The sequence below is a fragment of the Strigops habroptila genome, chromosome 1 (assembly GCF_004027225.2).
Source record: "Strigops habroptila isolate Jane chromosome 1, bStrHab1.2.pri, whole genome shotgun sequence".
NCBI classification, from domain to species: Eukaryota; Metazoa; Chordata; class Aves; order Psittaciformes; family Psittacidae; genus Strigops; species Strigops habroptila.
In genome coordinates, this window is record NC_044277.2 from 132,394,704 (window position 1) to 132,420,717 (window position 26,014).

The 26,014-nt window shown below is 51.0% G+C and overlaps 3 protein-coding genes and 2 long non-coding RNA genes across 12 annotated transcripts in view; 2 read left to right on the plus strand and 3 right to left on the minus strand.

Moving 5' to 3' along the window:
* Positions 1–308: 308 nt before the first annotated feature.
* HOXA1 (homeobox A1) lies at positions 309–2,817 on the minus strand. The gene is made up of 2 exons (XM_030511599.1): positions 2,199–2,817; positions 309–1,773 (listed from the first exon to the last, which is right to left on the minus strand). Exons 1-2 carry the CDS (start codon positions 2,815–2,817, stop codon positions 1,415–1,417), a joined length of 978 nt encoding a protein of 325 aa, XP_030367459.1. The 3' UTR covers positions 309–1,414.
* A 165-nt stretch (positions 2,818–2,982) lies between these two features.
* On the plus strand, positions 2,983–6,833 carry LOC115619435. Its single transcript, XR_003995017.2, has 2 exons — positions 2,983–3,232; positions 6,479–6,833. It is a non-coding gene; the product is annotated as an uncharacterized LOC115619435 (long non-coding RNA).
* A 283-nt stretch (positions 6,834–7,116) lies between these two features.
* Positions 7,117–13,122, minus strand: HOXA2 (homeobox A2). Of its 2 annotated transcripts, none has more exons than XM_030511585.1 (2): positions 8,884–13,122; positions 7,117–8,195 (listed from the first exon to the last, which is right to left on the minus strand). In XM_030511585.1, the coding sequence occupies exons 1-2, from the start codon at positions 9,263–9,265 to the stop codon at positions 7,453–7,455; spliced, it is 1,125 nt and encodes a 374-aa protein (XP_030367445.1). In that variant the 5' UTR covers positions 9,266–13,122; the 3' UTR covers positions 7,117–7,452. The 2 variants fall into 2 exon arrangements, with proteins under 2 accessions (XP_030367445.1, XP_030367435.1); XM_030511575.1 differs by having other exon boundaries at positions 7,211–8,198.
* Positions 13,123–14,031: 909 nt separating this feature from the next.
* HOXA3 (homeobox A3) overlaps positions 14,032–26,014 on the minus strand; it is a 45,036-nt gene continuing 33,053 nt past the window's right edge. For 4 of the 7 annotated variants that reach the window (XM_030511523.1, XM_030511511.1, XM_030511501.1 and 1 more), the window contains 2 exons: positions 17,014–17,602; positions 14,032–15,568 (listed from right to left, as the gene is read on the minus strand). In XM_030511523.1, coding sequence (XP_030367383.1) covers positions 14,796–15,568; positions 17,014–17,485 — 1,245 coding nt within the window. In that variant the 5' untranslated portion in view covers positions 17,486–17,602 and the 3' untranslated portion in view covers positions 14,032–14,795. Of the gene's footprint in view, positions 15,569–17,013; positions 17,603–18,486; positions 18,645–19,193; positions 19,314–20,444; positions 20,476–24,952; positions 25,041–26,014 lie in introns of those variants that run through there. The other 3 variants (XM_030511532.1, XM_030511552.1, XM_030511560.1) reach the window with 3 other exon arrangements.
* LOC115619428 lies at positions 22,023–24,982 on the plus strand. The gene is made up of 2 exons (XR_003995014.1): positions 22,023–22,428; positions 24,175–24,982. It is a non-coding gene; the product is annotated as an uncharacterized LOC115619428 (long non-coding RNA).

Consider the following 26,014-nt stretch of genomic DNA (forward strand, 5'->3'; position numbering starts at 1 on the left):
GTTTGTGCTTCAGAAATAGAACAGGATCATAAATTCCTCCCAGTTATGGAGGAGGGAAAGGAGGGCCTGATATTTCCTAAAAATATTGTTATTTGAGCATAGGAAAGGAAGAAGCTTTGTGTTATGAGTAAGGCTGGACAGCCAGGCTTCTGACCCCGGCAAAACAGCTCATGAGGAGTTATGCTGGGAGACTTTTCCTCCCTTTCCCCCTTGGAAAGGCCCCAGCAGTGGAAAATAAGGGAAACCAAACTGCTGAGCCCATCCCATGACTCAGCGCTGACGTCACACAGAGGTAGGCAAACGAGGGCTACCTGAAAGTGGAATATATTTATTACAGACATTATAAGGACCCGTAAATCCTGGCCTGGCTTCCATCACCGGTGGAATCCCAGAGCCTTTCATGATTGTACAGAAAATCAGGAGGACATTTCGCTCACACACGACAACTGATAGAACTCAGTGTACCCGCAGTACAGCAAAGCACGGTGCATCATGCAATGGTCCGGACACCAACCACAGAAATTATACATTCATTTGGCCATTCGTCACATTCACAAGTAGGTTGAAAAGACATCAAGTCTAAAGGAAGGTTAATAGGAAACTAGGAAAAGGTGAGGGTTTTTTTGACAGTTATACCCTTCGGTTGAGCATAATCCAGCACAGCTTTGGGGGAAAGGGGGCAAGTACACTGGGTAAGGTTTACAAAACCTAGTGCAATTGAAGCCTTGTTTGTCACATTTAAAGAAATAGCGCTACTTTTTTTTTTTTTGTTGTGAGGTATCTGCTTGAGCTTAAGACGTTTACTTGATATGGTCATCAGCTTTACCAATATAAAAGCGGATCCAGTTTGGCGAATGCACTCACCCTGCTTAACCTGATAATTGAAACATCATTTCTAGAAAAATCTGTAAAAAGATAAATCTCTTGGACAAAGTATTTACAAGCAACAAACTCATAGACACGAACAAAGAATACATTAAATTAAGGGGATGAAAGTCCTATAAGTCGTGTAAACACTTGCAATAGTGCATCTCTTCGTGAGGTTATGTACCCTAGATAACCTGTCTGTCACTTAGGGAAAATCGGAGGACCGTCCTTGCAGCAGAGGAGGATGACTCGTGTGCCAACACAGATCCTCCAGCAGAAAGGGTTTGTGAGGGTTGAGGGGAGTGGGGGAGAAAACCTCATGGCGCCGGGACCTGGCCGATGGGAGGCGAGCAGGCGGCGGAGCCGGTACCCCCGGGACCAGGCGGCGTGGGAAGGGGGAACTGGAGGGGGAAGGGGGGAGCCGGAACCTCTCGGGGAGAGCGACCGACCAAGGGACCGACCGGGGCACTGACATAACGGCGGTGAACGGAGGCGAGCTGCGCTGGCGGGGCCGTCGGGACGGGCGGCCGTCGGGGCGCGGCGGGTCTCAGTTGGGGGCAGCGAGCGTGTCCGAGGCGGCGGAGGAGGCGGGCGAGGCAGTGCAGGGCGAGGAGCAGGACTTCTCCGAGGACTCCTCTGCCTTCTCCTCGCAGCCAGTGGGGGTGGCAGGAGAGATGGGTAGTAGCCCCTCTTTCTCCCGCTTCTTTTGCTTCATCCGCCGGTTCTGGAACCAGATCTTCACCTGTGTCTCGTTGAGCTGGAGGGAGGCAGCAATTTCCACCCGCCTGGCCCTGGTCAGGTACTTGTTGAAATGAAACTCTTTCTCCAACTCGGTGAGCTGCTTGGTGGTGAAGTTAGTTCTGACAGTGTTGGGCTGCCCCACGAAGCCATACTCACCAGCTTTGCCTGCGAAGGGACATGCAACGGTAAGTAAGCGCGAATGATTTATAGGCGACGTAATCAATATGTCCACACCGGCTAAGCGATAGGGAGCAAGAACTTCTTAGGATAAGGGGGAAGCCCCGGCAGGGTGAGTGATGGAGTGCGAGGTGCTAAACCGGAGTCAGCCCCTAGTGTCAGAGGAAACTTGATAAGTGGTTTATGAATTACAAGAAATATGACCGCAGGAGAGGCGGAGAGAGGGAGGCTGGAATAAGCGGCGCTGGCTCCCAGCGCCGCGAGCAGACAGCAGCGGCTGCTCCCAGAGGTGCGGGCCGGCCCACCTGTCCGGCACCCCGCGGGCACCGCGCCGTTTCCCTCGCACCCACGGCCGAGAGAGGGAGAGAGGGAGAGGAGCGGCCCCCGCCCCGGCTCTCCCGCCGGCCACTGACCTGTTTTGGGTGGGTTTCTTTTCACTTTCATCCAGTCGAAGGTTTGCGCCGGCGGCGAGGTCTCAGCGGAGGGGGAGCGGGCGTTTTCCCGGTGGCCGGCGTGGAGGGGAGACAGGGCATGGTTGTATGTGCCCAGGGACAGGTTCTGCTGCTCCTGCCCGTACGGGGGAGGCACGTACTGAGCGGGGCCCCCGGCGTAGCCCTGGTGCGGGTGCTGCGCGGCAGCGGAGGTCGAGGAGATGCTCCCCGAATAGACCGCCGGAGCGCAGGGGGGGAAGCCGCCTCCCAGCTCCGCGTCCTGCCCCAGGGGGTAGGGGCCGTATGCCGGTCCGAAGCCCTGCGCGCCGTAGGTCGGGCCGCAGCCGGGGTGCGCGTAGGACACCCCCAGGCCTCCGTGGTGCTGGTAGGCGGCGGGCTGGGCCGGGGGGTGGTGGTGGTGGTGGCGGTGGGGGCTGATGGGCACCCCGCGGCCCGGGAGGAAACGGTCCTCCCCGCTGCAGCTGCCGGCGCTGACGGCGCAGGGCTGGAAAGTTGTAATCCCGTGGTCGGGGTGATAGGCGCGGGCGGCGCAGGCCCCCGCCTCGCCGCCGAGGACGGGGTACTCGAGGAAGGAGCTCATCCTCGCCGCGTCCCTCTGTCACGCCGCCACCGGGTCTTCAGCGTCCGGCGGGGCCGCGCCAACTTTCCCACTTCCTCCATGGGGCCGGCAGGAAAATGACACGAAGGTACAGGCAGCGGGCAGGCACGTGGGGGGCGGCAGCCAATGGCTGCGGCGCCTGCGGGACTTTCCCGGCTCCTGCCGCTGATAGATCGCCGCGTCGGGGGCATTTAAACGCCGAGCGCTCCGACGGCGCTGCACGGCACGACACCGCGGGGCAGGGCGGCGGCGGCCGCCCCCCGGGGGAACGAGGGGGGGCCTAGCCGGGCTGTCGCCCCGCCGCGACCGGGGTCCCGCCCGTCGGCTGGGAGAGGAAGGCAGGATTGATGCGGAGGCTGCGCCGGGCCCGCGGAACCCACCGTCCGTCCCCTCCAGGGTGAGTGCTGCTGCAGTCAGGGTGCCCCTGCGCATCCCCTGCTGTGGGCCCTGTCAGGCTGGCGCTGGGCACCTCTGCCGCACACATCTCCCCACCCCATCTCCCGGCCGGGCCCGCGGTGGGGGGTGGCTGAATCCGCGGTACGGGTCGAGGGGCTGGGGAGGAGGGCGGCTGGGACAGCGCTGAGAGCATCAGCCCTGGAGACGAGGATGGGGATGGGACCGTGGATGTGGTGTGGAGTGCTATGGGAACGAGGACGGAGACAGGGACGGTGTTGAGGATAAGGCAGACAATAGGGATGGAGCCGAGGATATGGATGTGGATGAGATGGGATGGGGATGGAGATGGGATGGGGACGGGCCGAGGGATGTCGCTGGTCCTGCCCCACCGCAGTCCCACCGCGACGCCACGCCAAGAGTTAAAGGGGCTTGTCCAGCCGCATCACCAGGCGGCCGCGGACATTAGCATGGAAATGAGCCGCTTTTGGGACTGACGGCCATTGTGCTCCCCGGGCCCACTGGCCTCCCCCTGGCCCGTATCCTTGCTCCCCCCACACCTCCGCAGGGCTCCCCCGCACCAGCCCTGGGGTGGGGTAGGGGAGGAGGAGCAGGGTCAGGGGGATGGATGGTTGGGCGGGGGCCCGCGGGCTCCGCAGCCCATCTGCTGGGTCCCCGCGGTGCCGCTGCCGCCCGCCCTGGGACCGAGCAGGGAAAAGGCTGCCCGGAGTGCCGCGGGTCGCAGCCCGGCGGCCCGGAGAGGCGGCCCGAGCAGGGGCAGAGGGGCGGCGGGAGGCGCAGGGCCCGCCGCGATGGCCCCTTTGTCCCTGCGCTCCGCCACCCGGGCCGGCAGTGGCGGGAGGTGGCAGATGGCCAGTGGCAGAGGTGGCCCCAGGACCCTTGGGAACCGCGCTGAGCATCAACTCAAACCTACCCCTCCCCACTCTCACGGAAAAATGAAAGGGTCCGTGGATAGAGAAGGAGGGAGGGAGGTGGGATGCGGGTTGCGACCTCGTATTCGGTTTACGTGTGCGGAAAAGGAAAGAGGAGGTAAAGGCCGGGCATCCGTCCATCCCGGCTCACCCAGCCGTCTGCAGGGAGAGAGGACGGCACCAACACGCTTCAGAGAGGCGTCCTGAGAAACGTTACCCTCGGGGTTAGATGAATGGATGGAAAGTCATGTCCCCTGCCACCAGCCCCAGGAGGGGCTATCCCCTCTATTTCTGCAGCTGCATTTCCAGCCGACTCCTGTATCCCTCTGTTCTCACGCTCAGTTCTTGCTTGGTTTGAAATCCAAAAGGCTCCTCTACGCCGCCACCTCTCCCTGCTCAAGAGCACACACACACAAAACCCTCAAGCTCCTCCCTCCCACATGAACTACAATATCCTCTCCTAGGTGCAAAGCTCTCCTACCACCATTAGGTCAGCCCTTACACCATGCCACCTCCATGGTCTCTCTACTGCCAGGCAAAGTCAGAGGGTTGGTCTCTCCACGCGTCTATCCGTATGCCCTCAGTATTTCTATTTGTTCTGATTTACTACGCGGGCACGGATGGTTAAGAGCCCTCTGGAAAGGTTCCGTTTCTTAAACTCCAGGGGGATAGGGTAGAGGACAGGAGCAACAACACTCCAGAGGCATTTATGTCATTATACTGCACCAATTTTGGCTATGGTTACAGCTATAAACACATTTATTTCATTCTTGTAAACCAGTTGTGATAAATACTGTGTAAAGCAGAGAAAAAAGGCAGGCCGCTGGGACTGTTTACTAATAAAAAGGCTGGCATCTTTTCAGTGCTTTTTCAGCCAGCCAAGGAAAAATATATTTTACTATAAATAGATCCATTTTACCCGTAAATTCCTCCGAATCACAGCCCTTCTCTCGCAGTCTCCAGCATTCTGAAATCCTTTTCCCTCTCCTTTTTTTGTGCCATTGTCTCTTTTGTTGCATTGTCTCTCTGCCGGGGCTCTGGGGCTTTGATGCCTGTACTGTGCGTGCGGGCAACATCAGTTGCCCGGCGAGGGGCTGCTTCCGCCCCTTCCCCTTTGCCCGCCGGCCGGCCCGGCCCCTCCGCACTCCTCTGCGGCTCCGCTCCACGTTTCCTGCCCCAGGACTGGGAGCGATCCCGGCGATTTAGGCTTTTCCGTGGGATCGCGCCCCCTCTGTGGCCCCAGGGCTCACCAGGAGACTCGGAGGCGACTCCTGCTCGCTGAGTCCCCCACTTATTTAAACAGAGTTTGCGAGAAGTTTAAATCTCGTATCGCATTTTCCTTTCCCTTTTTTTTTTTTTTTTCCCCTTTCCTTAAGCGTTGCCAGCATCCAGAACTCTGGGCACAAAAGAAACCCCAAGCCCGTACGTGCTCTTTGCGGTCCCATTTAACACAGTGGCAGAGTTAAAACGCCGGTGAGGCTGCTAATTCTCCGCAGGGACAGGGCTGGAGCAGAGAGGAGGAGAAGAAGCAGGCCCGAGGTTTAGCCGCGTCCGCAGCTCAGCCAAGCTGTTGTTTTAAAAGAGCAATAAAAATGACTTATGACTAAACGCCTTCTCACTTAATGGTTTTAGACGGGGATCCCCAGCCCCGGCAAATACGTAAGAGGATTTTTATTTGTGCATGTGTTCCTGCAATTGATCTCTTTGATGACATTCTCATTCATAGAAAGAGTTTGATTTATGACTTTCGGAAGAATTGCGTTCAGCCCTTCCAGCTATAACCCACGCATCCCAGCTCCACAACGTGTTGCAGGGCTGGGAGACAACACTCCTCACACGGACAGACAGCACAAACCCCACTCGCCCGTGTAATGTATCCACACGCACTCACACACACACAGGGAGACGCGATAGCACCCGCCCGGGATCCTCCAGCCCCGGAGCGGCAGAGCCTCGATGGCATCTGTTGCTCGGTTTTAGCCCGAAGGACGGGGCTCACCCTGAGTTTTGGGGTTCGTTGGCCGGGTGGCAGGCAATTTGGTGGAGGATTCTGAAAGCCCATCTTTGCTGCCTCCAGCAGAGAGGGGGGAGCCCTGAAGAAATTGTAACTTTAAAGGTAGAGTTTCTCCTTTTCGTTATCAGTCCTTCGACCCGCAAGAAGGTTTAAAAAGAAAAAAAAATATCTTCTGTTGTGTCCCTGCCCCGCTCCTCAAAAGGACGGAGTGGAGGGGCTGATTCCTCCCTACGTTTTTTTCCCTGCGTTTCTGCCACCCTTTTGATTTTACAGGCACTAACTTCTCCATTTCCTCTCCTTCTAGGGCTGATTTCTTGGACCACTCAGCACGCGAGAAGTAACCAAGCCCCTTCTCTGTGAGCTCTGATATTTTTAAAGATATGCTTCCTGAAACAGATTGCTAGCTGCTAAGCACCAATTTCTAGACAAACAGGATTCACACACACCCCCCAATAAAAAAGCTTTTCGAGTATGTAACAGACTAGTTTCTGCAGAGACGCTTATCCTACTGAGTCTCTCTTGTGTTTTCCCTGTAACAGAGAAAGTGCTCGTTCACGCTTTTGTTATAGCTCAGCATTTCCAAGCTTTGTATCCTCACAGAGATAAGATGCTACATTTATACATTAAAAGGAAGAGGTCTCCATCAAAGCTGTGAATGATTTTAGTTTGTCTGGTGTTTTTTCTTTGCTTTGTTTTGTTTTGTTCTGTTCTGTTCTTTTTTCTGCATGAAAACCCTTGCAATAAAGAATGTGAACATATTTTCCCTCTCTAATAAATGTCCTAAAGTGGCAAAAGGGCAGAGCTCCCAGTCAGAATGCTGGATTTTGATTATTAGTAAATTAGTAGTACAAGGGACGGGAAGGAATACCCATCATGTTATCACTCTTGAAAGGAGAGAGAAAGAGAGAGGGAGAAGAAAGAAAAAAGAGGAAGCTCCTTGTAGCAAACAAGAATTTATTCTACCAAAAATACTTATGACAATGCATCCTAATGCAATACAAAAATAAAAAGAAAGTGAAGATACAATTCCTATATGATCACTTTCTTACAGACCTCATATATTGCTTTAATAGAAGAACCTAGAAGGTGGCTAGGTAAAAAGCGAACACAACTAAAACTTCGTAGGAAACGGCAAAAATGGTATAGCAGAGGGAGGTAAAAAAACAGAAAATACTGACCAGGAAAAGGGAAGGGGGAAAATAAAATTAATTAACGAGAAAAAATAAAGAAGAATAAGGAGGAGAAAGCAGGACCCTTGGAGAGGACGTCTTTAATTTCTCAGTAATTCAGATGCTGCAAGTCGATTGTAGTGAGTGTGTCTGTAAAAAAGTCAAAACTGTCAGCAGAAATATCTACGGGGCTGTCCAGAGATCCTGGCAAACTGGGGGAAACTGCATCTGAAAGCTGTAGGCAGGAATCTGTGGAGAAAACGTTAAAGTCCTGTAAAGAAGGGACATCTAGGGCCTCAGGACTGTCATTGTTCAGGCCAGCTGCACAGTTCTGGGCCATTGTTGAGAGGCAGTTTTGAACAGTGGGTGACTGATGTTGAAAATGTTTCAGATTTTTCTCATTGCTCGTTAAAGGCGAAACGGGGAAAGTTTGGGACTCGCCATTGTGCGCATTCTGCGCCTGCTGCTGAGAGAGGGCATTCTGCTGGAAAGCGTAGCCTTCCCGCTCCAAGAGAGCGCCGGAGACGTTGCTGAGGGCTTGCTCGAAGAGGGATTTCTCCTCCTCCTCCTCTGCCGTTTTCTCGGGGTCCTCTAGGCTCTTAAATTTCCCCTCGCTGTTCTGGTTCTCCTTGCACTGAGTCTGTCTCTTGTGCTTCATCCTCCTGTTCTGGAACCAAACTTTGACTTGTCTCTCAGTCAGATCCAGCAAGGCTGCAATCTCAACCCTCCTTGGTCTACAGAGGTACTTGTTGAAATGAAATTCTTTCTCTAGCTCCAAAAGCTGGGTGTTGGTGTAAGCCGTCCTCAGCCGCCTAGATCCACCGCTACCGCTATCGTGGATTTCAAGGGGGTCTGCTAAAAAAAAGAAAATAAAAAACAAAAAAGAAAAAGAAAACCACCACCACCACACGCACCCCAAATCACCACCGCCAGAGCAGCGAAAGCTAACCCAGACGCACGCACACACAAAACAGATAAATGGACGGGTTGAATTTCAGCACCCCAGCACATCGCATCCCGGGGGGGGGGGGAGGGGAAGTGCTGTCTCCACACGTATGTGTCTATATCTATATGTCCATATAGCATAAAATAGCAACTGCAACAAAATGGCCGCCTTTGGATGCAGTAAAGCCATTGTGTTGCAGCGCTGAGCGCCTGGTGCTGCGCGTCCCTCGGCCACCTCCGCCAAAACACTGCCTCCAGCTCCCCAACCTCCCCACACCAGAGCAAACTTTATATTAGCCATACCGCAATTTATAATTAATGCATCAGCTGCTTAGCTGAGCGGGAGCAATCTATCACTCTTCATTACTGTCAAATATCCTAACTCTAGGACGGCGAGACAAGAGAGGTCAGCTCCAACTCAAATAAATCATCCCGCATTAAGCAACTTGGGGGAAAGTTTGGGTTTCCCGCGAGCCCGGCCAGCGCCGTCCTCCCGCCCGCCCGCCCCTCAGCCTCGTCCCCCCGCGAAGCCGGGGGGATGCGGGGAGCCAAAAAAAGCGGCCCGCCGGGGCCGGCGGCGAGTCTTTGGACTGACCTTTGTGGCTGAGGCAGGCAGGTCCGGCGGCTGAGGCAGAGGCCGAGGCGGGCGGCAGCGCGGATCGCTTGGACGCCTTTTTCTCTTTCATCCAGGGGTACTCCGGCGGCGGCGGGGCGCCGGCGGGGCCCGGGCTGCCGCTGCGGCCGCGAGGGCTCGCCTTGGGGCGACCGCCGCCGCTGTGGCGAGGGTGGCTGCCGGGGTTCAGGCTGGGGATGGTCTGCTCGAAAGGAGGAGGAATCAGTGTCGAGTGTGAAAGCGTCGAGTTCTTGATTGATGAACTTTGAAATGTATCACCGACAGGGGGAAAAGATGTCAGGCACTCAGCAAGCGATGGCTGGCTATTGATAAAACCGATCTCTCGCTCAAATGCGAAATTCATGGCCTTCAACTGGCAGCCCCCGCGGAGAAAAAGTTCCCTCGGATTCAGGGGGCTCGGGGGGGGAAGGCCCAGGAAAAAGGAGAGAGAGGAGAAAAAAATATAGCATAGAAGATCGCTGGTGGGGTGTTTTTTTTCTAATTCACTGATTACAGCCGTATGGGGACCGTGCTACTATTAAACTATTGAATTCATGGAGACAAGGTTGAAATTGGACCGAATTGGCTGTCACATGATTGCCTCTGCCCAATGACAATTTGGGCTTTAATCAAAAGAAGCCACTGTCTGTTTGATTGATCCAAAAAAGTCGGGAAGGAACGCCTCATTGGGGGCCAGAAAGGATTTATTTACACTTTTTTTAAAGAGGGAAATGATATCTCGAGTATCTATCCCCTTGGCGTCCTAATCTGAAATGATCGGGGGTAGGGGGAGGGTGCATGTGCGTGGATATGTTTGTGTGAGAGGCTGCGAGTGTGTGTGTGTGTGGCTGCTTGTCCTGCAGCCTGCTGCCTCCCTCGCCTCCACCCGCACACTCTTCTCTCATTGTTTGGGACTGTCAGGAAAACGCTTTGCACCTCACAAATCATTTAAGCACCTCAATCTGACGCCTTGAGTCATTAACAAAGTAATCCATTAATCTTCAAAGTTTTGACACCGCCAGGCCCCCGCATAAGAAGTTGCACCCAGGCTGGACTCTGAAGCAGAATGTCTTGATTTTTTCCTAGGAATGGCACTTCCTCCAAAACTAGTTCTTCCCATCCTAGCCTCGATGGGCTCCTTTTTCTTCACGTGGGGTGGGGTTTTTTCCTTTCTTTTTTTCTTTCTTTTTTTCTTTCTTTTTTTCTTTCTTTCTTTCTTTCTTTCTTTCTTTCTTTCTTTCCTTCTTTCTTTCTTTCTTTCTTTCTTTCTTTCTTTCTTTCTTTCTTTCTTTCTTTCTTTCTTTCTTTCTTTCTTTCTTTCTTTCTTTCTTTCTTTCTTTCTTTCTTTCTTTCTTTCTTTCCTTTTTTTTCTTTCTTTTGTTTGTTTCTTCTTATCTTTCTTTTTGTTTTTTCCTTCTTTTTAATTTTTTTTCTCTTTTGGTAGCTATCGGGTGTACAGTACGGAGAACAATTGGCAGCCGGTGCTGAGCCATTGTTTAACAGGATCTTCCTCAGCAACATTGCTTCTAGGGGAAGAGTCACATAGGCAGCAGCCCTTGTGCTTCATGACTTCCCTCTCCAGTTGGCTTCCCGGGATTGGACCGTAAAACATAACCCTAGGAGTACATCTCTGGGCGAGCCAAATCGCGAGGCTGAAAACGCGTCTGGCTGTTGCCTCTTAAAAAAAAAAAAAAATCCTGTGCCTTAGCTTGCAAACGATACTCCCGTCTGCTGGCATAATTTGCTTAATAACCGTAGTAGGCTGGCTCTGGTGAGTATTTTCGATTACCAGGAAATATATGGGCTGATAGCGGGTTTGTTTTCATGGGGCCAGGCTGAGCACAAATGCTGCGGGGTTGTGACTTGAGAGACGGGCACTTGCCTCCGACGCTTGGCTCCCGCCGCCGCCGCCTCCAGTCGCCCCTGGTAGGTCGAGGCAAGTCCCGAATTTGGATGCTTTGGGCACAGTTTTCCGACCAGGCTGAGGGAGAGCGATGACAATGCTGGCCACAGCCACCAGCCTGATGAATCCCGTGGTCACAGCCGCCCCGGGCAGCCCGGATGGGACTTGCCTTCCCGCGGAGCCGGGGGGCCCGGCGAGGTGGGGGGCGCCGTGGCCCGGGGGGGAAGAAGCTTCAGAACCGCTCTCCGCGTCCTCCAGGAGTCAGGGACCATCGCCAGCGCGATGCCGAGCCACCTCGCTTTATTTTCGGAGCTGCCAAAAAGGGGTCGGTAACAGTCTTCGTAATTAAAAAAGAAAAAAAAAAAAAAAAGAAGATGGAAGAAGGAAAAGAAAGGGGGGGGGGGGAAGGAAAAACAAGACCCCAAGCACTCAGCGGATCAGTCTGCGCCCAGACTGCACGAAGTGCATTTTAAAAATCGGTTTTAAGTTAATGCACCCACAAGATGTAGCATCTCTGCGAAGGCATTGGAGAGAGGGGGAGGGGAGGGGCCGGGAGGCTTTAAATGGGCTTTTTGGTGGTTGCTTGTTTAAATAAAATCTAGAACAAGACTTGTCATTTAATCCCTCAAAAGGGATGCCTTACAAATATCGATGCTGTTGGAAAATGCAAGGGGTTTAATTTTCTTGCTTTTAGTCCAAACAAAGCTCTGGTGGTGTCTGCGCGCGATCAATCTTGGCCGCCAAAAGGTTTGACAGCTACTGGCCCTTAAGAACACATTTAAAGCTTCTTGCTCTTTCCAAGATCAAATGTGGCCGAGAAAAGAGGCAGAGCAAGAAACGCAAGTAAACAAGGAAAAAAGCTGCTTTTAAAATATGCTGGCAGAGGACTGGGCTGCTTGTAGGAAAAGTCCGGTTTTATTTTGCTTCTCAGTGCCTACCTCGGGGTCGGGCTTTTCTTTTTATTTTCTTTAATTTTTTTTTTTTTCCCTCTCTGGAAAATATTGGGATTAACAGCAGGATGACATATAATAAAGAGAGAGGTTTGGACTTTAACCAGGCTTTGTGAGTAAAACCTGTGTGGGTGTCTCTATTCTGCACATTTGTTTCTTGTGGTCAGTCTAATACAAAAACCACCTGGAACAAAAAACCTTTGGAAAGAGGACGCGAAATTCTTCGGCAAATCGATTACTGCTGCCTCCAGAGGGATCTTTAAATCGGGAGAATCTTAAATGCAAAAATACAAATTTTCATTTGCAACCTCCAGGCTCAGAGGAAGGGGTTGAGTACAGTTTCTGGAAAGAAGGGGGCAAAATCGGCTGTATTTTTTTTTTTTTTGGAGTGGGAAGAGGGGGGTGAAAAGCCAAATTCCTTCTCTTTGGACATCTTTCCTAAACGTACTTCGTGGTGTCAAAGGATCCCCACAGTAAGAATTATCGGCTGTACCGTTACCTTTTGTTGTATCTAACCTAACTGCTCCGAGGGGTGGGGGACCGGCTTGGATTTTATAACGGGCGCTCATTTGAAACGAGCAGCGTCTTGCAATGTTGCAAAAAAGCTTCCTTCGCCTGCAAAACAATAATCAGTCGTTGGTCTGTGTTGGGTAATAATCAGGTTTCAATGAAAAATATCCGACTACATAACCTTTCCTTCCACGGTTACATATCTATATACACAATAAACAGCACAGTATAAATATATTTGCAATCCCTTTCTTAGACTGAGCATGCTTTATCTATTTATGCAGAAAAGCTCTATATAGATTCATGGATGCATGACAAGGTTTCAGCATCAGGCAAGGATGGTTCTGGGAACAAGATAAAGCCCAAAGATTAATAATATTTCAGCAGGAGACCAAAATGGCGACATTTTTTTCTGTGCTCTAAAAGATACAGATGGTGAACAACGTGCGTTATTATCTCACAGCATAGGAATACGTCTTTATAAACGCGCAGGGGTATATTTTACCTAGTCTGTTAAGGTCCATTTTGATTTATCTTTCAAGTTTCAATCTAAAAATTACAGACATTTCGCCTGAAAGGAAGAAAAAGCGGATTTAACCACACGCTGGCGAGTTTTTGCCTTCCGTCTCGAGCCGATTCGGACTGGGGACCCCCGCGGGTGCCCGTTTGGGGCCGGGATAGTCGTCCTTGTGTAATACCGTGTTCCCCCCACCACCATACACACGCACACACAAGCACACACATCCACACACATGCACACCCCCGCGGGAAGAAAGGGAACACAAGGCTCCCCTCCCCCACAGCTTCAGGCTGCGGTTGGGAGGGAAGGCGGCCCAGCAAACATGAAATAACCTCAAAATAAAATGAAATATAATAATTAAAATATATATACATATACAAAAAGGGGAAAAAAAGTAAAATCCACTTTAAAGAAAAGGGACAAAACGGCGGCTTGGGTGGAAGGAGCCGTGTCCGCAGGCAGCGATGATCGGCATCCACCCCGGTTTAGCAGAGGCTCTGCCAACACCGCTTTTCCTCCCAAGGGCCGGCGGGGCCCTGCCACTCGGCTCCCTTCCTTCCCAGCAGGCGAGCCCGGGGCCCGGCGGCCGCTCCGCACCCACGCAGGGCTTTATCCGGAGCTCTGCTCCAGTGTGCTTCACAGTCACAGACAGGCACACCCGGCCGGCAGGCCCGCCGGGGAGGCAGCGGAAGCTCCCCGCGCTGCACGGCGGACGGTCCCCCCCGGAGCCCCGGGAAGGAGGCGATCCGCGCCCGCCTGCCCTCTGCGCCGGACGGGCACCCTGCAGCGGGCGCAGTAGGAAGCGGCCGCGAAACCCCGCTGGGAAAGGGAAAAAAAGAAAGAAAATAAAAAAAAAAAAAAAAGGGAAAAAGGAAAAAGAAAAAAGAAAAAAAAAGTAAAAGGAAAAAAGAAGGGGGGGGAAAGTCCTTCTTCCTGCCTATAAAATGCTGAAAAGGCGTCGCGGGGCCCTTCGGGTGGGCGAGCGGATCCTCGTGTGAGTTTACAGACGAGTTTCCCAACTCCCCACGTCATGAAGGGCTCTCCCTTCCCTTGCGCTGAGAAGAACATGTTCTTAACTCTTTATTATTCAGAATAAAAACTTTATTTTTTTGTTTTGCCTTTTTTTGTCTTTTTTTCCCCAGAACGTGAGCAGCAAGGAATGTATAACTTTCAAAACAAATCTAGCCTTTTCAGCTTCACACGCTTCCCGCCTAGCTGGATGTTACAAGCATGAAGTATTCAAACCGTGATCTTTTTTCCCAGATTTTATTGCATCGTCATCATCATGGTTATCACCATTTTTAATAAAAGGAGTTATAGTTTCCTTTCAAATGCTATTTCCAACGCTTGCCAATATGCCGTCTAACATATGGCCTGGTAAATACCTCCTGAATATTCAGGGTACAGATTTTTTATATATATATAAATATGAACAAATGGGGATAAATAAAATTTTAAACACTTAGATTATTCAATGTTTGAAAAAAAATATAAATAAATCTGAATGTTCACCAGCATACACACATTGAAAGACTTACACGTATTAATAACTGTCCAGGGAGTCCCTGTCCAAGCGCTTTTGATGTCTTTCTTGCTATTTAAAAGAAGTGCAATAAAAAAAATTGCTTCCCCGTGGGATCAATCATGTACGAACAAATTCACATTTAAGAATTCCTTTTATAGAAAATTTGTTCATATACCCTGTTTTGATAAAAGTGTAGAAGGTAAAGTATAAAGCCTCTGCATACTCCCAAAGTGAGACACAAGGCTACAGTTCAAGAAGATAAATATTCACTAGTGAAACTATAGAGCAATTCAAGCAACCAATATTGCTACGTCACATAAACTAAAAAACGCTTTTACCAAAGGAAACAAAACCAACCAAAACGAACAAAAGAAACGAGAAGGGGAGGGGAGGGCACATGGCAGGGGGAGGAGAGAGAGAGAAGGGAAGGGGTGAGTACTCTCCAAAAGCTGGGGGCTTGGTGTTCCACTTAGTGACTCCTGTGTTTTACAGATGAGTGAGTTTGGGCGCTTCCTGAATTCTTCCCTGAGAAGGATGGTGAGCAGTAAGGTCTGTATATGTTGGGTGCGGATCGCAAGGTCCATGGTGGTGATTGTTGGCCATTGGCCCAGCCCCGCTGTAGTCCATGTTGGCAGAGGGAGGAGGATGAGGGAGATGAGTTAGACCAAAGATGGAAGGCCCAGAATTGGTCATGGTCTCCACGTAGTTGCCCCCTACATAGACGGGGCTTCCCTGTATATGTGGATTCCCATAACCGTTGCTTTGAAGCGGATGAGTATCGTATTCAGGTGTCACAGCTGCCGTCCCCGTGTATCTCTTTTGAGGAGGTGGGCAATTATTAAGAGGAGCGGTATACGATGCAGGGATGCCATAGGTGTTTTGATGAGGCTTGTTAAATGGCGGAGGCGACTGGGGCTCGTACGGGACACTGTTTACTAAAGAATGCATAGAGTTTAGATATCCCCCAGCAGCTGGAGGGACAGGGCTTCTGCTTGGGGACTGTCCTCCTGAAGAGGTCATCATGCCCTTGCCCTTTTGATCCTTTTTGTATTTCATTCTGCGGTTCTGAAACCAGATTTTGATCTGTCTTTCCGTGAGATTGAGCAAATTAGCCATCTCTACCCTTCGTGGCCTGCAAAGGTACCTATTGAAGTGGAACTCCTTTTCCAGTTCTACCAGCTGGGCACTTGTGTAAGCTGTACGGGCTCGCTTAGAGGAGGCTTGCCCCGGAGGGCTTTTATCACCAGCACAACTCTCACCTATGTAAATCACACAAAGAACACAATCAGCATGGCGCACCCTGGCACAAGAACCACAGACAACAGCCAACAACACCAACACCCGGAAAGTCCAGCTCTCACATGAGATGGATGTGCATGTATGCAACGAGTACTCTCCCCTATGGCATTAGCTGACATGCCAAGCTAAAAGCTTCAACAGACCTTCTTTACATCACTAGTAGTGCTATATGACTTTTAAGAATGGCAGCATACAATGTATCTTGAGTTTTGCATAAAGGAGTAGGAAAAGTTTAAGGAAACACAGGTGGAGTTTAGTAACTTTGAAGGTGAACCTATGGGTCTGCTCACATGGTGGGATCAGGTTCTTCAGGAGCTAGCTGTTCTCCATTGCTGTAAAGACCTGCTGCCCTCTTTTTCTGAAAACCCTGATCTACACACACCAGCCACAGATGCCTGAAAGTTAGGTATCTACAATATAACATTATAACATATAAGCATTAAATTGACAGTATAGTGTTTCTATCACGCCTAGTGTGTAGCATAAACATATGGTAGTGATTGGGAAGTATAACGTACCTAAAAAGAACATACGGTGGCTAGGCTTGCACATAGGCACATGGACATATTTACATGTTACTGCTTTTTAATAAAATAAATATATGATATGGAAGGCTATAAACAGCAATGTTACTAGGGCTTTAAAAAGCAGACTGGCAAAGACATTTGCTAAAGTTTTGAACTGTATTTCCAAGGCACATTTAAGGGAAAAAGAGGAAGAGGTTAATATAAGTCCAACTCTTGGGCATTGGAGCTACCACTAGTGTTATCGATTTGGGTTTCCTCAAGTAATAAAACTGTTAATATACACTTTCATCCCTCAAATAATATTTTATGGGCTGAAGTTCATGGCACTCTGGAATGATTTTTGTTTACCAGGCTTGTAACTTTGCCAATCAGCTTGTTAAAATAGGAAGAGGTTCTGACTGCATGCAGGGCATTGATCCTGCCTGCATGTGATTATGAGCTATTTTATTCCTGTTACACTTCGGCAGAGATAGGTCACTGTCTTATTAATCTAAGAGCACCATGCCAACAAAGTACTTGGGACAGGCCTCTGGCTTAAGGCCTGGACTGCTCCACACTGAGATGATTTACTAGAGGGGGATTACATAAGAAATGTGATAGATGCAGGAAGGCAGAAGTGGCTTAGCCACGAGGAAACAAAATCACCTCAGACCCATACTGCAAAGCTGGGAAAGCTTTGCAGGGAGTGGCTTGTTCACTGAGCTCCCCTTGTGAGTGGTGGCAACCCCTTTCCAAAAGCTCGATAGGGTAAACTTGGAGAGGAAAAAAGCCTCCTCCCTTTCATTCCTGAAGCAAAGGTGAGCAGGGCTGCCCTCCTCCCCACCGGATGGGTGGCCAGCCCAGGGGCACCGAGGGAGAGGGGGGAGCGTGTTTCATACCTGAACTGGAACTGCTGTTTTTCTGCTTTGTGTTTTGCCGAGACTCCTTCATCCATGGGAATATCTGTTTGGACATGGTAGGCGAGTTAAGAGCCGGACTCTTGGTGGGGTTGGCCGGGGCAGGGTTGCTGCTGGCATTTTGAGGTGGTGAGGCAGAGGACGGAGGTGGAGGTTGTGCCTGCTGGGCTGGAGGCGGCTGCGGTGGGGCCTGTGGGTCAGCGAGGCTGGGGGGCTGGAGAGGCTGGCTGGGGAGGGTCCTCATGCAACTCTCACTGATGTCATTGGCCTTGTGGTGGGACACGGAGCTGCCAGGGGACTGGAGGGAGCACGCAGGGCGGTGGTACTCAGTTTCCACAAGTGATGAAGATGGAGGATATTGCTGCTGACTCGCATTATAAGTGAAACCATTTGCTCCTTGGTAAGGGTAGGCACCATAGATTGCAGAGCTGTCGTAGTAGGTCGCTTTTTGCATTTCGTTGTTTCCCAATATTTATTTCGCAAACTGACAGGGTCTTGACACCCTCGGAGAATAACATTGGCACCCCTCTGTCACGTGGCACTCTTCCTCCAATGGCCTCTCCGGGCAGACCTGGGGTGTGGGGAGAGCAGAGCGGGGTGAAGAAATGGTACAAATCCATCTTACTTTCAATAGCTAAGTGACATGAAAGCCATAAAAGAAAAAGTGGTCAGCAATATTTAGCAGCATGACTTGGCCTCAGGCGCAGAGCATTTCGATATAAAAGCTGCCTGGATTTACTGGCAGCTACAAATATGTGCTTTGCTGCACCAGGATAGGGGCTTTCTAGGGGTTTTTCTTTCTTCTTAAGAAACAGCGCAAGGGGGTTGATCGTTTATCACTGAGAGGCTGTTTTAGTACCAGTCTCTGAGATAAGGGTGATCGAGGAATCGGTAATGCAAAGGGGCTGGGCTGTTCCTTCATTCCAGCTCTAGGATCAAACCCTCTCCTCTAACCGGCATCGTTTTATTTTTAGCCTTTCTCTCCAGGTTACAGCTCTCCATACAACTTCAAAGAAATACACGAGATTGTTCCCGTCTACATGTGCCAGGGGGCAGGAGCGGGGTGGAAAGGTTTCCTAGCCAGAGATATTTAAACACCCCAATCCCAGTGACAGATTTCGGCTTGTCTATGAAATGCTCGATAGGAAAATAAACAAAGCCAGCGCCTTCTCCCCTCTGCGCTCTCACACCACCCCGAGCCGCCCAGGTCGCGCACCCTGGCAGGGACGGCTCCCACCCGGCCCCGAAGCACGGCTGAGGCCGCCCCGGGCAGCCCCCTGCCCACCTCCCACCCGCGAGTGGGGCCGGAGCCCCAGCTGCACCCAATGCAGGGCAAAGCCCCCTTGGCTAGGCCAGCAGGACAGGTTGGGCTCTCGGGCAGTTGCTGGTTTGGGGTTTTGTTTTCAGCAGTTATTTTCAAGACACAAACTTTTCGTGGAATCAGCCAGGTCCTACCTGTTAAAACATGATGGATTGGGGGAAAAAAACACACCAGGAACCTGAAAAACCAGCGTTCATCTCCATGACCACGGCTTGAACTTTCCTTCCAACTTAGCGATAATAGGTTCTGTCTTGGAAACTGCTATGTAGTTTGATGTATGAGGGTCACTTGGCTGGGGAGAGGGTGGACACAAACCCAGAGAATGCTCCTCCTGCCCGGGCGAATCCCTTTCTCCCCCCTCTTCTTTTGTCCCCCGTCATTCTTTCTCTATGGATTTATTTATTTCCCTCTCTTCCCCCCCCCCCCCCCCCGATTAAAGTCTACAGGTCACCTGCCTGAAAATAACCAGTTAAAGAATCTCCTGCGTTCATGAGAGAGGAGACCTGTACATAATCTCCGATCTAGGAGCTCTTTCCACATGCGCTCACATTGTTCTCAGAAATTAAACTGTGTTCCTCACCGCCCCCCACCACCACCTCTGTGCTGACAAACAACTACGTCTTTTCGGATCAGAAGAGCTCACGTTTCTTTTGCCACTTTCCCTGTACTTAACCAGCTGGATACTTTTCCCCCAAACATCTAACAAGGACAAATGCTTAGGGGCGAAAAACCTTACACAACACATGCACCAAACGAGCTCATTCTATGCCTTTCAAGTTATACAAGTTCTTAGAAAACAGTATTCCCTTTGTTAGATCGTAAGAAAATGAAGGTAACACACCTACAGCAGGGCGGCTACCCTGCCGTTGCAGTAATCAAGCTCTTTGGATGTTATTAAGCTAATAAGGCAATGGAGATCTGAAGCACGCACACAATTTCCAGCTCCTCGCCTCTCCTTCCTGATGCTATCGAGGCCTGGTGTGATTTTTCTCAATTCCTTTGAAAGAGAGAATATAGACACCACTACCAGAGGAGAATGAGGAAATAATGAGCCAGCAGTGATTTTACAAAGACACCCGCCTTTCATGATCGCGACATCAAATATTTCGCCTCTCCTGCCCGCTGGGAAGTCTGCCGGTGCAGGCAGGGCAGACAGCGCTGAGCCGGGATGCGGGACGCGCTGCTCCCTGCAACCTCCTGCCCACAGACAATGGGCAACCTTGCTCCGAAGGCAAAAATATTACTGAGCCTTCGGCCGCCTGCCAGGAAGAGGAAAAAAATAGCAATAAAAAAATCATCAGCAGCCGCCTCTGGCTTCGCCAAGTTAATCACTTCCTACAAAGTTCTGGAGAAGCGGTTTAACCTGAGGAGCGCCTGGCCGTTCCTGGCGAAAGCGGGAATAGCGGGATTAAGAGCGACAAGAATCACTGTAATAACAGCGCCCTAACAGGGGAAGGGGGGCAGGAGGGTAGAGTCTGTCACCTCAGCCGGTGCCCGGGATGGGAAGAGCTCTCCTCTCCCATCGGAGACAAAAGGCCGAGTCTCACAAACACAGATGGGCCCCCAATTTTTGCAGGGCCCAGTTAATCGGCTCCATCTCTATTTGTGCAATACACCTCTCGGCCTTTCACCAACTTCTCTCCCCCCAGCCTCTGCCCGGAGACAGCAGATGAAAGCTGTTTGGGGTAGGCAAGTCCCCCCCGTTTTCCCCACTCCCCGCTTCAGCTCTCCCCTACCCTCTCCTTCCCTCCACCCCCCCTCCCCATTCCCAAGCACACCACATCTTTGCCTTGTAACTCCCAGCCGAGCCCCAAACTCCGACTCTAGGACAAAAAACCAGGCAGCCCCCCTGAAAGATTTCCTGAAAGATAAAGACAAAGTTGAGAGAAGGTAAGGGGGGGCGGGGGGGTTGGGGGGAAGACAGGAGAGAGAGCTGCCTGAACACGAAGTGTAAGGGTATCAGTCACTGCCTGGAAGGAAGCCCCAGCTTGTGAACTCTTCTTGAACCGACATTTAAGTCTACGGTCATAAATCACTGGGACATAAACTCCGCCATTCACGACTGATAGCAGCGTATTTGTGGCCTGCTTACCTTAACTTCTGACGACTGAGGCGGAAGCCAGCATGCTCGCTCTCTCCCTCTCCCTCTCTCTCTCTTTTTTTTTTTTCCTTTCAAATTTTTTGGAGCCGACACGACCCCAGGAGCAGGCGCTGCCTGCCCTGGCCCGGTCCCTGCAGCCGCGGGGTGGGCACCGGCTCAGCTCCTCCGCACCCGGCACCCCCCGGCCTGCCCCGCACGGGACGGGGACGGTTTCTCCGGACACCGGCCTCGCCTGCTCCCCTCCTGCTCCAGGCTGCCCACCCTGCCCCGAGCCGGTCCCCGGCGTGCCGGCCTCGCCCTGCGCGGGCCACGGAGGATGGGGATGTTTCCCAGGGCTTCTCTGGGAAGGGAAAGAGAGAGAGGGAAAGAGAAAGGGGGGTGTGGGGGGAGTGGAATGGAAAAAAAAATAAGGAAAAAGGAGAAAGGGGGAAAAAAAAAAAAAAAGGAAGGAAGAAAGAAAGGCGGCCGCCTGGGGAAGCCTGGGGCAGGGTGGGGGCTGGGGAGGGAGCGGAGGAGCGCAGCACTGAAGGAGTGCGGCCCCCCCGCACCCGGGCGTCACCGAAGTCCAGGAAAATTATGCTAATGGAGACAAACGGCGCTCACAAAGGGTCTCTCGCTCTCACCAGGCTCCGGGGGTGCTGCCGAGGGGGGGCTTGGGTTTGTCCCTCTTACCGGTGGGCTTGGGGGGCGTCTGCGGAATAGCCCCTCTGCCGCTCCCCACCTTCGGGAGCCCCGCAAAGCCCCGGCTGAGTCCCCGGGAGGGGAGCAAAGCCCGGAGAGCCGGGGCTGGGTTCGGAGAGCAAAACGAAGCCCACCAGGATCCCCGCTCTGGGCAATGCTTTCAGAGCCACGCTGGAAATCATTAGAGTTACTAATTATTAACTCATGCATGCGTGAGCGCACACACACACAGATGTACACACAAACACCCCTCGACCCCCCTCCCCAAATATCCCCAGCGCCCGGGACGGGCACAGAGGCGCTCACACACATACACATGTGCTGCACAGGCGATCGGGGTGCTCGCAGCCCTCCGTGGGGACCCATGAGGGGCAGTCCCGCGTGGACGCGGGCCCGGCGCCTCGCAGATTCACCTCCCGCTCACCGGCAGAGCTGGGAAGGGCGCTCGACTCTTTCTCCAGCTCCCTGGGTTTTGGGGGTGGTGGTGGTGGTGTCCCCCACCTTTCCCTGCAACAGAATCACTGCAGCCACCGTGCGAACGAGAACTTAAATAAAGTTGCAGCCCCTGCCCCTCTGGCAGGCGGTAGCTGGACTGTGGGCTCCGTGCATTCAGCGGAGGCTCCGGATAATGCCTAGGTGTAAATTTGACGTTACTTCGTTAATTAAGGCATTACAAATATAAGTAGTCCGGTTAAAGCACGAGGGAGCCCGGCGTCATCTTAAAGCACAAACAAAGCGAGAGGGAAGCGAGAAATAGAAAGCACTATAAGGCTGGGGTGGCCTCTTACGCATACCAATGGTTTTTGTCATTTATGGCTATGCAAGATTTATGACTTCATGCACCAAAGCTGTAAACAGAGCACTAAAACAGAAAACACTTGCTCCTTATGGCATAAGTGAGAAGGCACCACATGAAAGGGGAAGCAGGCAACGTAGGAGGAGAGGCAAAAACCCCGCGTATGCGTTTTGCTTCAAACAACCCCTTGAATGTTGCATCGGAAGGAAAAAAAAAAAAGTCTTTTTAGTCAATAATCAACCCCACACTTTCTTCTGAAACTGCTGATCGGTCATTCGCCCACTTGCCCGACCAAATAGCGAGCGGCAGCGCTGAGCCCCGACGGAGCCCCCGGGCTGGAAAGGAGGATTTGGAGAGGGAAAGCGAGCCGGGGACTGCGGGAACCTGCGGCCGCCGGGGACCTGCCGTTTTGGGGAGCCTGCCGAGAGCCTGGGCCAGCTTTTCCTGGGAGCGCGTTCAAACTTGGGAGCCGTCTCCAACAGGATACTGTGACTAAATGTCTGTATTTAAGAGCGGGGACGGGGCGGTGGGGGGGAGAGGGTCTTTCTAAAATTGAAGGAATTTGTAAGGGACTTTAATCGTGAGAACCAAAGTGGTTCGTAGGAATACTGATCTGTTTCTTCCATTCGTCTTACTGCCTGCAAAGAGTATTTTGCGAGATTTCGCCTATTAGCCCCGTTTCCCCACGCCCCCTCTCTCCCCAAAGAGATCATTTTAAACATGAGAAGATTATTATTTTTTTTTATGTCTCCTATGATGTCGGGATAAGTGTCCCAACGCGCAGATCCCCGCTGCTTTTATCTATCTTTCCCTCCCAGAGGCCGAATATTTTCTTTCTGCTTCATTCCGCGGAGAGCGATAGAGTTCAGCTCGGGGAGGGACCAGCATTATTTGGGGCTGATTCCGGGGTCAAAAATTGGCTGCTTTTTCTTCCCGAAGGGTCCCACTCTGCGGGACTTCCCCTCCCCCCTTCCCCCCCCCCCCCCAACTCCCCCTTTTCATGGAATTACTTTTAGTTTTCGAATAAAATAATGCCTGTAAAGCGGTTTGTCCTTGGATGCTCCGAAATGGAAGCAGGCAGCACCATAATTTAAGGCTGATTTGGGGGGATCTCTTAGTGATGAAATAGCAACGTAGGGAGTTTCCGAAGAAGAAAACCAATTCTAGAAGTGGTGCCTATGCAAGTCGTTAGAGAGTTAGGAGGGGATATTAGCTGCCTTAGAGAGGGGCTGGACTATCGAAGCAAGCCGTGGTTAATCTGAATTGTTTCTATTCTCTAACGCTGAAGAATGGCAACACGCTCTTTGCTATTTGCTTAGAAGACTGAGTTTATTTACACAACTCCCTGAAATCGCTCTCTCCTCAAAAACTCTTCTTGCTTTCTCTTGCTCTAGAACAGGACTGTATTATTTATGAATGTTTTAACTGGGTCAATATGCATCCTAACTAGGTCATACATCAGAGAAAACTCTGCCAAGTAATTGACCTGCAGTTAAAGTTTGCACTTTATTTTTGAGGCGCGTTTTGGCCCATTTCAAAACACGGCAAAGCCAACCTTGGCTTTTAGACACACAACTGGGAGCGAAACAGCTCTCCTCCCCTCCCTGAAGAGGGACGCCGGGTCTGAGAAAGGACAATGTGCTTCAGCATGGTCAGAAGGGGAAATATCATTTCTTTGGGTCAATTCTGCTCTGAGGGCGGCTTAAAGAGCAGGAAAGCGAGAAATCAGCCCAAACAGGTCTCTGCAGTACGGCCGCAAATAGCTCCGGGTGGAAATAACCTTTTATTTTGGTTTGTTTTCAGCGGAGCTTTTTATCATCGTTCGCTTGCCTTCCCCTCTCCCTCTCTTTTTGACCCCTCAGAAGATGAGCAATTACAAGCACCCAGTGACTGGGTACCAAACGCTACAACAGGAATGGGTGAGAGGCGCAGAGCGACCTGAAGGAAAGCGAGCCCCAGCGCTCCTACCTTCCCCAAGCCTGGACACAGGGGGAAAATGTCATTTTCTGTAGCGTTTTGCCCTCCTTGGCCGGTCAAGTACTCTTTAATTTTCGTAATTTAGAGTGCATTCTTTATATATAGCGACACACACATATGTATAAGTGTATGCAAATAATTAACATATTTATACGTATGGATATATCTATTTTTATGTAAACGCCGACATGGATATGAAATTAGGACAGGCATATATTCTCCTAGAAGATAATTTCCACTCATCCCCTTTTTATTCTCGCTTTCCAGATTACCATTCAGAGAGAGAGGGAAAAAGAACCCCGTATTTCCAAGGCTGATTTATTGTTAGAAGCCATGGCTGGCTCTTGGTTCGGCTCCTTCTCATCGCGGAGAAATAACGAGGAGCTCCCTCGGCTCATTTGGAAGGGGGAAGCTTTGCCCCAGAGCTGAGCACCCATGCAGCCTTCCGCACACGGTTAACAAAGTACCATCAAAGCATCATAAATAAAATGGCAGCATGATCACACAGTCATCGATTTACGGAGCGGCAGCGGCCGAATAGAACCCCATAAAACAACAACCACCTCCACACTCGAGCACTACCCCGACCGAGGAGCACTCCCCTCAGTCGTGTTCTCCCACTTCCCCAAATGCATAAATAAATAAACAAACACACAAATAAAATAATAAAATAATAAAAAAAAAAAAATAAAGCGGAGGGGAGAACATCCAAACACGACAATACAAGAGGCTTCCCATCTCTAGCCGGTCATAAATAATGATAAGATGGCAATGGAGGGGCTGGAGTGGAGGCAGCTGGCCATCAACAGCAGTGTGGGATCTCTATGGAGAAAAATAAATAAAGCAGCAAACTCTCCCTGCTCTGCTCCCTGCGAGGGGAGAGTTGAATATTTACCGCAGCAAATTGAAACAAAGGGGGAAGCAGCCCGGCTCCGGGTGCCCACACACCCGCACGCACACACACGCACTCCCTCCAGCCTCCGCTACTGACCTTTGCCTCGAACAGCAATAACTCACCACAGAAATGAACAATCAACGGAAATACCTTAAAATAAAATCCATCCTTTCTAACGAAGCATTTCGTCCTCTCGGCTCGACAATAACCTTTCCATAAGGAACGAAAGCTGTCAGCGAAATGGCCAGCTCTTGCGGGGACGGTGATAGGGGCAGGAGGAAAGGAAGAAAAAAAAAAAAAAAAGAATAATAGAAAGCAGTGCTTGCTCTGAACAGAAACTGGAAAAGCGTAATCGCAGACGGAGCCAGACCGGGTCTCCACTCCAAATGCCACAATAATGCGCTGTATTATGTGCTCACGTGGTCATACGTCAACTTAAATCCTTTTATTTGAAATAGGGAATCATTGAAGGAACAGGGGTTCTTAGAGCTAGCCTTTGCTTTTTAAAGCCTTAACCCAGTATGTTTAAGAAGAGTTTTTAAGGGAGGAGAATAAAAAAAAAAAAAAAAATCCAAGACACGCAGATGACTGGGAGGGGGGGAAGATCGGTTTGATTCTTTTTCCTCCCACGTCAATATTTCTTTACACAAAGCCCATTGGAAGGTAAGAGGAAATCTTCTTATAATATGGTGTTACGCTGCACTTTGATACTTAGCCTAATTAACCGGCATTTGCTCCCCAGGTCCGCCGCTCTGCTCCACGTCGCGTATCCTCTGCAACCCCCGAAGAAAGCCCAAATCTTAATACTATTATTTCCAGCCCCCTTCTAACGGGGACGATTACCAGCCTTCCCCCCACCCCCAGCCGCCTCAGCCCTGCCATTGTACAGGGCTTGCTCAACTCCCACACGCTACATCAGGGCTCCTGTAGAAACTAAAAAGACCTATAATTACCTGACAAAGGCCCAAAAGAGTCTCTTCTAAGAGGCTAGTTGATTTTTGTCCTTGTAACACACTATGAAGAATACACCTTCCTTCACTGGCGTGGCTCTGAATTTTGCAAAACCTTTTGGGACCTTGCTGTTAAACCTGTGCTTACGCATTTCCTATACAGCTAGTTTGAGTGATGCACAAAATTATAGGTTTCTAACGATGAAAAAAAATTGGAGAGGGGAGCTCTCTGCCTAAGGGGGGGAAAACTTAAGAAAAAAAA